This window comes from Oncorhynchus clarkii, unplaced genomic scaffold (assembly GCF_045791955.1).
Source record: "Oncorhynchus clarkii lewisi isolate Uvic-CL-2024 unplaced genomic scaffold, UVic_Ocla_1.0 unplaced_contig_2529_pilon_pilon, whole genome shotgun sequence".
NCBI classification, from domain to species: domain Eukaryota; kingdom Metazoa; phylum Chordata; class Actinopteri; order Salmoniformes; family Salmonidae; genus Oncorhynchus; species Oncorhynchus clarkii.
Window position 1 is genome coordinate 12501 of NW_027259456.1, and position 10604 is coordinate 23104.

Below are 10604 nucleotides of genomic sequence, written 5' to 3' on the forward strand. Positions count from 1 at the left end.
TGCCCCTGGGTCCAGATCCGTAATGGACGCCCTAGAATGTGTTTCAATGGGAGAGCCGCGTAGCCGCAATGGCCGCCGCCAGAATGTGTTTCAATGGGAGAGGGAGCCGTAATGGCCGCCGCCAGAATGTGTTTCAATGGGAGAGGGAGCCGTAATGGCCGCCGCCAGAATGTGTTTCAATGGGAGAGGGAGCCGTAATGGCCGCCGCCAGAATGTGTTTCAATGGGAGAGGGCCGCGTAGCCGCAATGGCCGCCGCCAGAATGTGTTTCAATGGGAGAGGGAGCCGTAATGGCCGCCGCCAGAATGTGTTTCAATGGGAGAGGGAGCCGTAATGGCCGCCGCCAGAATGTGTTTCAATGGGAGAGCCGCGTAGCCGCAATGGCCGCCGCCAGCAGTCCTACTCACTTTCTGCATGATGTGGTTGACCCAGGGAGACGTGCAGTTGCTGATGTCGGGGCCTTGGGGATCCCAGTAGCCCTGCTGAGCAACACACACGTATGTAGCTACGCCTGGAAGACACACAAACACCAAGACAACACGCTTAGCAAACACAGTAAGACAGCGTTGACATTCAGAGAGTGGGCAGGGAGGCAGGACGTATGGAGGAGCCAGGGGTTGTGTGCGTGTGTGTGTGTGTGTGTGTCTGTGTGTCTGTGTGTGTGTGTGTGTGTGTGTGTGAGATAATTAACCAGACAAAGCACAGTGTTTCACATTCATGAGTCTGAGCAGTAGGGTCATACTCTACTTACCAACCTTAGTACTGGAGAGGACAGAGACGGACATTATGGGGGGTTAAAGAACTGGTGATCTGAATCTAACACACGTCCCTACACATTTGTGTTTGTGTGTGTGTGTGTGTGTGTGTGTTTCTCATAATGAGATGTATTGTATGCTGTATATGCATGTATGCCTGTCATGGCACATGAAATGAACGTTGTTACAGTGTTAACATGACCTATATATGATGTTCATGTTTCATATTATACGTTATCACACAACTCACGCTCTAACAGAACACCTCACGCTCTAACAGAACAACTCACGCTCTAACAGAACAACTCACGCTCTAACAGAACAACTCACGCTCTAACAGAGAACAACTCACGCTCTAACAGAACAACTCACACTCTAACAGAACAACGCACGCTCTAACAGAACAACTCACGCTCTAACAGAACAACTCACGCTCTAACAGAACAACGCACGCTCTAACAGAACAACTCACGCTCTAACAGAACAACTAACGCTCTAACAGAACAACTCACGCTCTAACAGAGAACAACTCACGCTCTAACAGAACAACTCACGCTCTAACAGAGAACAACTCACGCTCTAACAGAGAACAACTCACGCTCTAACAGAACAACTCACGCTCTAACAGAACAACTAACGCTCTAACAGAACAACTCACGCTCTAACAGAACAACGCACGCTCTAACAGAACAACTCACGCTCTAACAGAACAACTAACGCTCTAACAGAGAACAACTCACGCTCTAACAGAACAACTCACGCTCTAACAGAGAACAACTCACGCTCTAACAGAGAACAACTCACGCTCTAACAGAGAACAACTCACGCTCTAACAGAACAACTCACGCTCTAACAGAACAACTAACGCTCTAACAGAGAACAACTCACGCTCTAACAGAGAACAACTCACGCTCTAACAGAACAACTCACGCTCTAACAGAACAACTCACGCTCTAACAGAACAACTCACGCTCTAACAGAACAACTCACGCTCTAACAGAACAACTCACGCTCTAACAGAACAACTCACGCTCTAACAGAGAACAACTCACGCTCTAACAGAACAACTCACGCTCTAACAGAACAACGCACGCTCTAACAGAACAACTCACGCTCTAACAGAACAACTAACGCTCTAACAGAGAACAACTCACGCTCTAACAGAACAACTCACGCTCTAACAGAGAGCAACTCACTCTCTAACAGAGAACAACTCACGCTCTAACAGAACAACTCACGCTCTAACAGAACAACTAACGCTCTAACAGAGAACAACTCACGCTCTAACAGAGAACAACTCACGCTCTAACAGAACAACTCACGCTCTAACAGAGAACAACGCACGCTCTAACAGAACAACTCACGCTCTAACAGAGAACAACTCACGCTCTAACAGAGAACAACTCACGCTCTAACAGAACAACTCACGCTCTAACAGAACAACTCACGCTCTAACAGAACAACTCACGCTCTAACAGAACAACTCACGCTCTAACAGAACAACTCACGCTCTAACAGAACAACTCACGCTCTAACAGAACAACTCACGCTCTAACAGAGAACAACTCACGCTCTAACAGAGAACAGCTCACGCTCTAACAGAGAACAGCTCACGCTCTAACAGAGAACAACTCACGCTCTAACAGAGAGCAACTCACGCTCTAACAGAACAACTCACGCTCTAACAGAGAACAACTCACGCTCTAACAGAACATCTCACGCTCTAACAGAACATCTCACGCTCTAACAGAACATCTCACGCTCTAACAGAGAAGAACTCACGCTCTAACAGAGAACAGCTCACGCTCTAACAGAGAACAACTCACGCTCTAACAGAACATCTCACGCTCTAACAGAACATCTCACGCTCTAACAGAGAACAACTGACGCTCTAACAGAGAACAACTCACGCTCTAACAGAACAACTCACGCTCTAACAGAACATCTCACGCTCTAACAGAACATCTCACGCTCTAACAGAACATCTCACGCTCTAACAGAGAAGAACTCACGCTCTAACAGAACATCTCACGCTCTAACAGAACATCTCACGCTCTAACAGAACATCTCACGCTCTAACAGAGAACAACTCACGCTCTAACAGAACATCTCACGCTCTAACAGAACATCTCACGCTCTAACAGAGAACAACTGACGCTCTAACAGAGAACAACTCACGCTCTAACAGAACAACTCACGCTCTAACAGAACATCTCACGCTCTAACAGAACATCTCACGCTCTAACAGAACATCTCACGCTCTAACAGAGAAGAACTCACGCTCTAACAGAACATCTCACGCTCTAACAGAACATCTCACGCTCTAACAGAGAACAACTGACGCTCTAACAGAGAACAACTCACGCTCTAACAGAACAACTCACGCTCTAACAGAGAACAGCTCACGCTCTAACAGAGAACAACTCACGCTCTAACAGAACATCTCACGCTCTAACAGAGAACAACTGACGCTCTAACAGAGAACAACTCACGCTCTAACAGAACAACGCACGCTCTAACAGAACAACTCACGCTCTAACAGAACACCTCACGCTCTAACAGAACAACTCACGCTCTAACAGAACAACTCACACTCTAACAGAACAACTCACGCTCCAACAGAACAACTCACGCTCTAACAGAGAACAACTCACGCTCTAACAGAGAACAACTCACACTCTAACAGAGAACAACTCACGCTCTAACAGAACAACTCACACTCTAACAGAACAACTCACGCTCTAACAGAGAACAATTCACGCTCTAACAGAGAACAACTCACACTCTAACAGAGAACAACTCACGCTCTAACAGAACAACTCACGCTCTAACAGAACAACGCACGCTCTAACAGAGAACAACTCACGCTCTAACAGAGAACAACTCACGCTGTAACAGAGAACAACTCACACTCTAACAGAGAACAACCCACGCTCTAACAGAATTTAAAGCCAGGCTCTAACAGAGAACAACCCACGCTCTAACAGAATTTAAAGCCAGGCTCTAACAGAGAACAACCCACGCTCTAACAGAATTTAAAGCCAGGCTCTAACAGAGAACAACTCACGCTCTAACAGAGAACAACCCACGCTCTAACAGAATTTAAAGCCAGGCTCTAACAGAGAACAACCCACGCTCTAACAGAATTTAAAGCCAGGCTCTAACAGAGAACAACCCACGCTCTAACAGAATTTAATGCCAGGCACTAACAGAGAACAACCCACGCTCTAACAGAATTTAAAGCCAGGCTCTAACAGAGAACAACCCACGCTCTAACAGAGAACAACCAAAGCTCTAACATGATTTAAAGTCATATTCTAACAGAGAACAACCCACGCTCTAACAGAATTTAAAGCCAGGCTCTAACAGAGAACAACCCACGCTCTAACAGAATTTAAAGCCAGGCTCTAACAGAGAACAACCCACGCTCTAACAGAATTTAAAGCCAGGCTCTAACAGAGAACAACCCACGCTCTAACAGAATTTAAAGCCAGGCTCTAACAGAGAACAACCCACGCTCTAACAGAATGTAAAGCCAGGCTCTAACAGAGAACAACCCACGCTCTAACAGAATTTAAAGCCAGGCTCTAACAGAGAACAACCCACGCTCTAACAGAGAACAACCCAGGCTCTAACAGAGAACAACCCACGCTCTAACAGAATGTAAAGCCAGGCTCTAACAGAGAACAACCCACGCTCTAACAGAATTTAAAGCCAGGCTCTAACAGAGAACAACCCATGCTCTAACAGAATGTAAAGCCAGGCTCTAACAGAGAACAACCCACGCTCTAACAGAATTTAAAGCCAGGCTCTAACAGAGAACAAACCACGCTCTAATAGAATTTAAAGCCAGGCTCTAACAGAGAACAACCCACGCTCTAACAGAATTTAAAGCCAGGCTCTAACAGAGAACAACCCACGCTCTAACAGAATTTAAAGCCAGGCTCTAACAGAGAACAACCCATGCTCTAACAGAATTTAAAGCCAGGCTCTAACAGAGAACAACCCATGCTCTAACAGAATTTAAAGCCAGGCTCTAACAGAGAACAACCCACGCTCTAACAGAATTTAAAGCCAGGCTCTAACAGAGAACAACCCACGCTCTAACAGAATGTAAAGCCAGGCTCTAACAGAGAACAACCCATGCTCTAACAGAATTTAAAGCCAGGCTCTAACAGAGAACAACCCACGCTCTAACAGAATTTAAAGCCAGGCTCTAACAGAGAACAACCCACGCTCTAACAGAATTTAAAGCCAGGCTCTAAAAGAGAACAACCCACGCTCTAACAGAATTTAAAGCCAGGCTCTAACAGAGAACAACCCACGCTCTAAAGAAAAGACAAGCCAGACAGAAACCTACTTGTTCCATTGTTTAAATAACAGAAGCTCTGTGTGTGTAGTGTTAGTCAAACACTTATTGTCTGCTGTCTGGAACATGAAAAACCTGCACTGGGTGGAAATAGTATTTACTGCTGGAAAGGATGTGAACTTATAAAGACTATTTCCAGTGAGTGTGGAATTGTCCTTATTTTCAAGGACAACCCCAACCCTAATCCTGATCCCAACTACCTTTTTACAAGGATTTAAACACCCCAACCCTAATCCTGATCCCAACTACCTTTTTACAAGGATTTAAACACCACAACCCTGATCCTGATCCCAACTACCTTTTTACAAGGATTTAAACACCCCAACCCTAATCCTGATCCCAACTACCTTTTTACAATGACTTAAACACCTCAGCCCTGATCCCAACTACCTTTTTACAAGGACTTAAACACCCCAACCCTAATCCTGATCCCAACTACCTTTTTACAAGGATTTAAACACCCCAACCCTAATCCTGATCCCAACTACCTTAAAACAAGCACTTGAACACCCCAACCCTAATCTTGATCCCAACTACCTTAAAACAAGCACTTGAACACCCCAACCCTAATCCTGATCCCAACGACCTTTTTACAAGGACTTAAACACCCCAACCCTAACCCTGATTCCAATGTTTGATTCTGCTGTATAAAAAACATGTAATTACTATAATATACTACATGTATTATATCTGACTGTAGTAACTACTGTATATCTGTAGATGTAATTACTATAATATACTACATGTATTATATCTGACTGTAGTAACTACTGTATATCTGTAGATGTAATTACTATAATATACTACATGTATTATATCTGACTGTAGTAACTACTGTATATCTGTAGATGTAATTACTATAATATACTACATGTATTATATCTGACTGTAGTAACTACTGTATATATGTAGATGTAATTACTATAATATACTACATGTATTATATCTGACTGTAGTAACTACTGTATATCTGTAGATATAATTACTATAATATACTACATGTATTATATCTGACTGTAGTAACTACTGTATATCTGTAGATGTAATTACTATAATATACTACATGTATTATATCTGACTGTAGTAACTACTGTATATCTGTAGATGTAATTACTATAATATACTACATGTATTATATCTGACTGTAGTAACTACTGTATATCTGTAGATGTAATTACTATAATATACAACATGTATTATATCTGACTGTAGTAACTACTGTATATCTGTAGATGTAATTACTATAATATACTACATGTATTATATCTGACTGTAGTAACTACTGTATATCTGTAGATGTAATTACTATAATATACTACATGTATTATATCTGACTGTAGTAACTACTGTATATCTGTAGATGTAATTACTATAATATACTACATGTATTATATCTGACTGTAGTAACTACTGTATATCTGTAGATTACTATAATATACTACATGTATTATATCTGACTGTAGTAACTACTGTATATCTGTATATATAATTACTATAATATACTACATGTATTATATCTGACTGTAGTAACTACTGTATATCTGTAGATGTAATTACTATAATATACTACATGTATTATATCTGACTGTAGTTCCTACTGTATATCTGTAGATGTAATTACTATAATATACTACATGTATTATATCTGACTGTAGTAACTACTGTATATCTGTAGATGTAATTACTATAATATACTACATGTATTATATCTGACTGTAGTAACTACTGTATATCTGTAGATTACTATAATATACTACATGTATTATATCTGACTGTAGTAACTACTGTATATCTGTAGATTACTATAATATACTACATGTATTATATCTGACTGGGCTGTAGTTAGTAGTCTAGTTACCTAGTGTCCCTACAGGACAGGGCTGTAGTTACCTAGTGTCCCTACAGGACAGGGCTGTAGTTACCTAGTGTCCCTACAGGACAGGGCTGTAGTTACCTAGTGTCCCTATAGGACAGAGCTGTAGTTACCTAGTGTCCCTACAGGACAGGGCTGTAGTTACCTAGTGTCCCTACAGGACAGGGCTGTAGTTAGTAGTCTAGTTACCTAGTGTCCCTACAGGACAGGGCTGTAGTTACCTAGTGTCCCTACAGGACAGGGCTGTAGTTACCTAGTGTCCCTACAGGACAAGGCTGTAGTTACCTAGTGTCCCTACAGGACAGGGCTGTAGTTAGTAGTCTAGTTACCTAGTGTCCCTACAGGACAGGGCTGTAGTTACCTAGTGTCCCTACAGGACAGGGCTGTAGTTACCTAGTGTCCCTATAGGACAGGGCTGTAGTTAGTAGTCTAGTTACCTAGTGTCCCTACAGGACAGGGCTGTAGTTACCTAGTGTCCCTACAGGACAGGGCTGTAGTTAGTAGTGTCCCTACAGGACAGGGCTGTAGTTAGTAGTCTAGTTACCTAGTGTCCCTACAGGACAGGGCTGTAGTTAGTAGTCTAGTTACCTAGTGTCCCTACAGGACAGGGCTGTAGTTACCTAGTGTCCCTACAGGACAGGGCTGTAGTTACATAGTGTCCCTATAGGACAGGGCTGTAGTTAGTAGTCTAGTTACCTAGTGTCTCTACAGGACAGGGCTGTAGTTAGTAGTCTATACTACATGTATTATATCTGACTGTAGTAACTACTGTATATCTGTAGATTACTATAATATACTACATGTATTATATCTGACTGTAGTAACTACTGTATATCTGTAGATTACTATAATATACTACATGTATTATATCTGACTGGGCTGTAGTTAGTAGTCTAGTTACCTAGTGTCCCTACAGGACAGGGCTGTAGTTACCTAGTGTCCCTACAGGACAGGGCTGTAGTTACCTAGTGTCCCTACAGGACAGGGCTGTAGTTACCTAGTGTCCCTATAGGACAGAGCTGTAGTTACCTAGTGTCCCTACAGGACAGGGCTGTAGTTACCTAGTGTCCCTACAGGACAGGGCTGTAGTTAGTAGTCTAGTTACCTAGTGTCCCTACAGGACAGGGCTGTAGTTACCTAGTGTCCCTACAGGACAGGGCTGTAGTTACCTAGTGTCCCTACAGGACAAGGCTGTAGTTACCTAGTGTCCCTACAGGACAGGGCTGTAGTTAGTAGTCTAGTTACCTAGTGTCCCTACAGGACAGGGCTGTAGTTCCCTAGTGTCCCTACAGGACAGGGCTGTAGTTACCTAGTGTCCCTATAGGACAGGGCTGTAGTTAGTAGTCTAGTTACCTAGTGTCCCTACAGGACAGGGCTGTAGTTACCTAGTGTCCCTACAGGACAGGGCTGTAGTTAGTAGTGTCCCTACAGGACAGGGCTGTAGTTAGTAGTCTAGTTACCTAGTGTCCCTACAGGACAGGGCTGTAGTTAGTAGTCTAGTTACCTAGTGTCCCTACAGGACAGGGCTGTAGTTACCTAGTGTCCCTACAGGACAGGGCTGTAGTTACATAGTGTCCCTATAGGACAGGGCTGTAGTTAGTAGTCTAGTTACCTAGTGTCTCTACAGGACAGGGCTGTAGTTAGTAGTGTAGTTACCTAGTGTCCCTACGGGACAGGGCTGTAGTTACCTAGTGTCCCTACAGGACAGGGCTGTAGTTAGTAGTGTAGTTACCTAGTGTCCCTACAGGACAGGGCTGTAGTTACCTAGTGTCCCTACAGGACAGGGCTGTAGTTAGTAGTCTAGTTACCTAGTGTCTCTACAGGACAGGGCTGTAGTTAGTAGTGTAGTTACCTAGTGTCCCTACGGGACAGGGCTGTAGTTACCTAGTGTCCTGTAGTTACCTACAGGACAGGGCTGTAGTTAGTAGTGTAGTTACCTAGTGTCCCTACAGGACAGGGCTGTAGTTAGTAGTGTAGTTACCTAGTGTCCCTACAGGACAGGGCTGTAGTTAGTAGTGTAGTTACCTAGTGTCCCTACAGGACAGGGCTGTAGTTACCTAGTGTCCCTACAGGACAGGGCTGCTTGGCCATCTGTCCCTGCTGGGTTCTGGGCCAGGACACTTCAGCTGTCACCCTGGGGGAGCAGTGGTCCTGGGGGGGTATGACCGGGGGCTGGGGAGGCAGAGGGGGAACACCCATGGCTGGAACCGACCGTCCGTTACCTACCGGAGATGTACATGTTAAAAACAGGTACAATTATTATACGATAACACATTGGAACAGAATGAGTTCATTTCCGTTAATGGCCGTTACCGGGGTTAACGATCTCTGGGATCTGGTTATCGCCGGGGACGACCACGCCACCACCGGCAGGGTTCCGCACGGTCGTGGTTGTCCTGGACCGTTGACCGGGGAAGGTGGTGAGGATTGGTCGCGCCGTGGTATAGTAGGGAGGAGACCGGGTGGTCGTGGTCCGACTGGTGGAGGAAGAGGAGGAGGGGACTTTGGGAGGTCCGTGGATGACTGGAGGAACCAAGTCTGGACGGAGAGAGAAAGAGAGAGAGAAAAGAGAGAGAGATGATCCAATTAGAGAAACAAGAGAAGAAGGAACTGTTGTGGTGGAGGAAGGAAGGAAGTCTGAATGGAGAGAAGGAGAGAGAGAAGGAGAGAGAGAGAGAGAGAGAAGGAGAGAGAGAGAGAGAGAGAGAAGGAGAGAGAGAGAGAGAGAGAAGGAGAGAGAGAGAGAGAGAGAGAGAGAGGAGGAGAGAAGAGAGAGAGAGAAGGAGAGAGAGAGAGAGAGAAGAGAGAGAGAGAAGGAGAGAGAAGGAGAGAGAGAGAAGGAGAGAGAAGGAGAGAGAGTTAACGAGAGAGAGAGAGAGAAGGAGAGAGAAGGAGAGAGAAGGAGAGAGAGAGAAGGAGAGAGAGGGAGATAAATGAGTTAGATAAAGAAGGGAATGTACTAGTCCTGGTTGGTGTGGAGGAAACAATGGAATAGATAAAGAAAATGCAGTGGGGTGTAACTGTTCAGAAAGGAACGTACTAAACTGTTGTTCTGGGGGGGGTAAAAGGAACGTACTAAACTGTTGTTCTGGGGGGGGTAAAAGGAACGTACTAAACTGTTGTTCTGGGGGGGTAAAAGGAACGTACTAAACTGTTGTTCTGGGGGGGTAAAAGGAACGGACTAAACTGTTGTTCTGGGGGGGGGGTAAAAAGGAACGTACTAAACTGTTGTTCTGGGGGGGGGGGTAAAAGGAACGTACTAAACTGTTGTTCTGGGGGGGTAAAAGGAACGTACTAAACTGTTGTTCTGGGGGGGGGGTAAAAGGAACGTACTAAACTGTTGTTCTGGGGGGGTAAAAGGAACGTACTAAACTGTTGTTCTGGGGGGGAAAGGAACGTACTAAACTGTTGTTCTGGGGGGGGTAAAAGGAACGTACTAAACTGTTGTTCTGGGGGTAAAAGGAACGTACTAAACTGTTGTTCTGGGGGGGCAAAAGGAACGTACTGAAACTGTTGTTCTGGGGGTAAAAGGAACGTACTAAACTGTTGTTCTGGGGGGGGTGAAAAAGGAACGTACTAAACTGTTGTTCTGGGGGAGTAAAGGAACG

The 10604-nt window shown here is 44.5% G+C and overlaps 1 protein-coding gene across 1 annotated transcript in view; it reads right to left on the minus strand.

Moving 5' to 3' along the window:
• The window catches only part of LOC139400214 (adhesion G protein-coupled receptor L3-like), a gene marked incomplete at both ends in the record, with an annotated part of 13495 nt that extends 3961 nt beyond the window's left edge, over positions 1-9534 (minus strand). The window contains 3 exons of the mRNA XM_071145203.1: positions 407-510; positions 9054-9218; positions 9310-9534. Of these exons, the coding sequence (XP_071001304.1) occupies positions 407-510; positions 9054-9218; positions 9310-9534 (494 nt within the window). The remainder of the gene's footprint in view (positions 1-406; positions 511-9053; positions 9219-9309) is intronic.
• Between the last annotated feature and the right edge of the window lie 1070 nt (positions 9535-10604).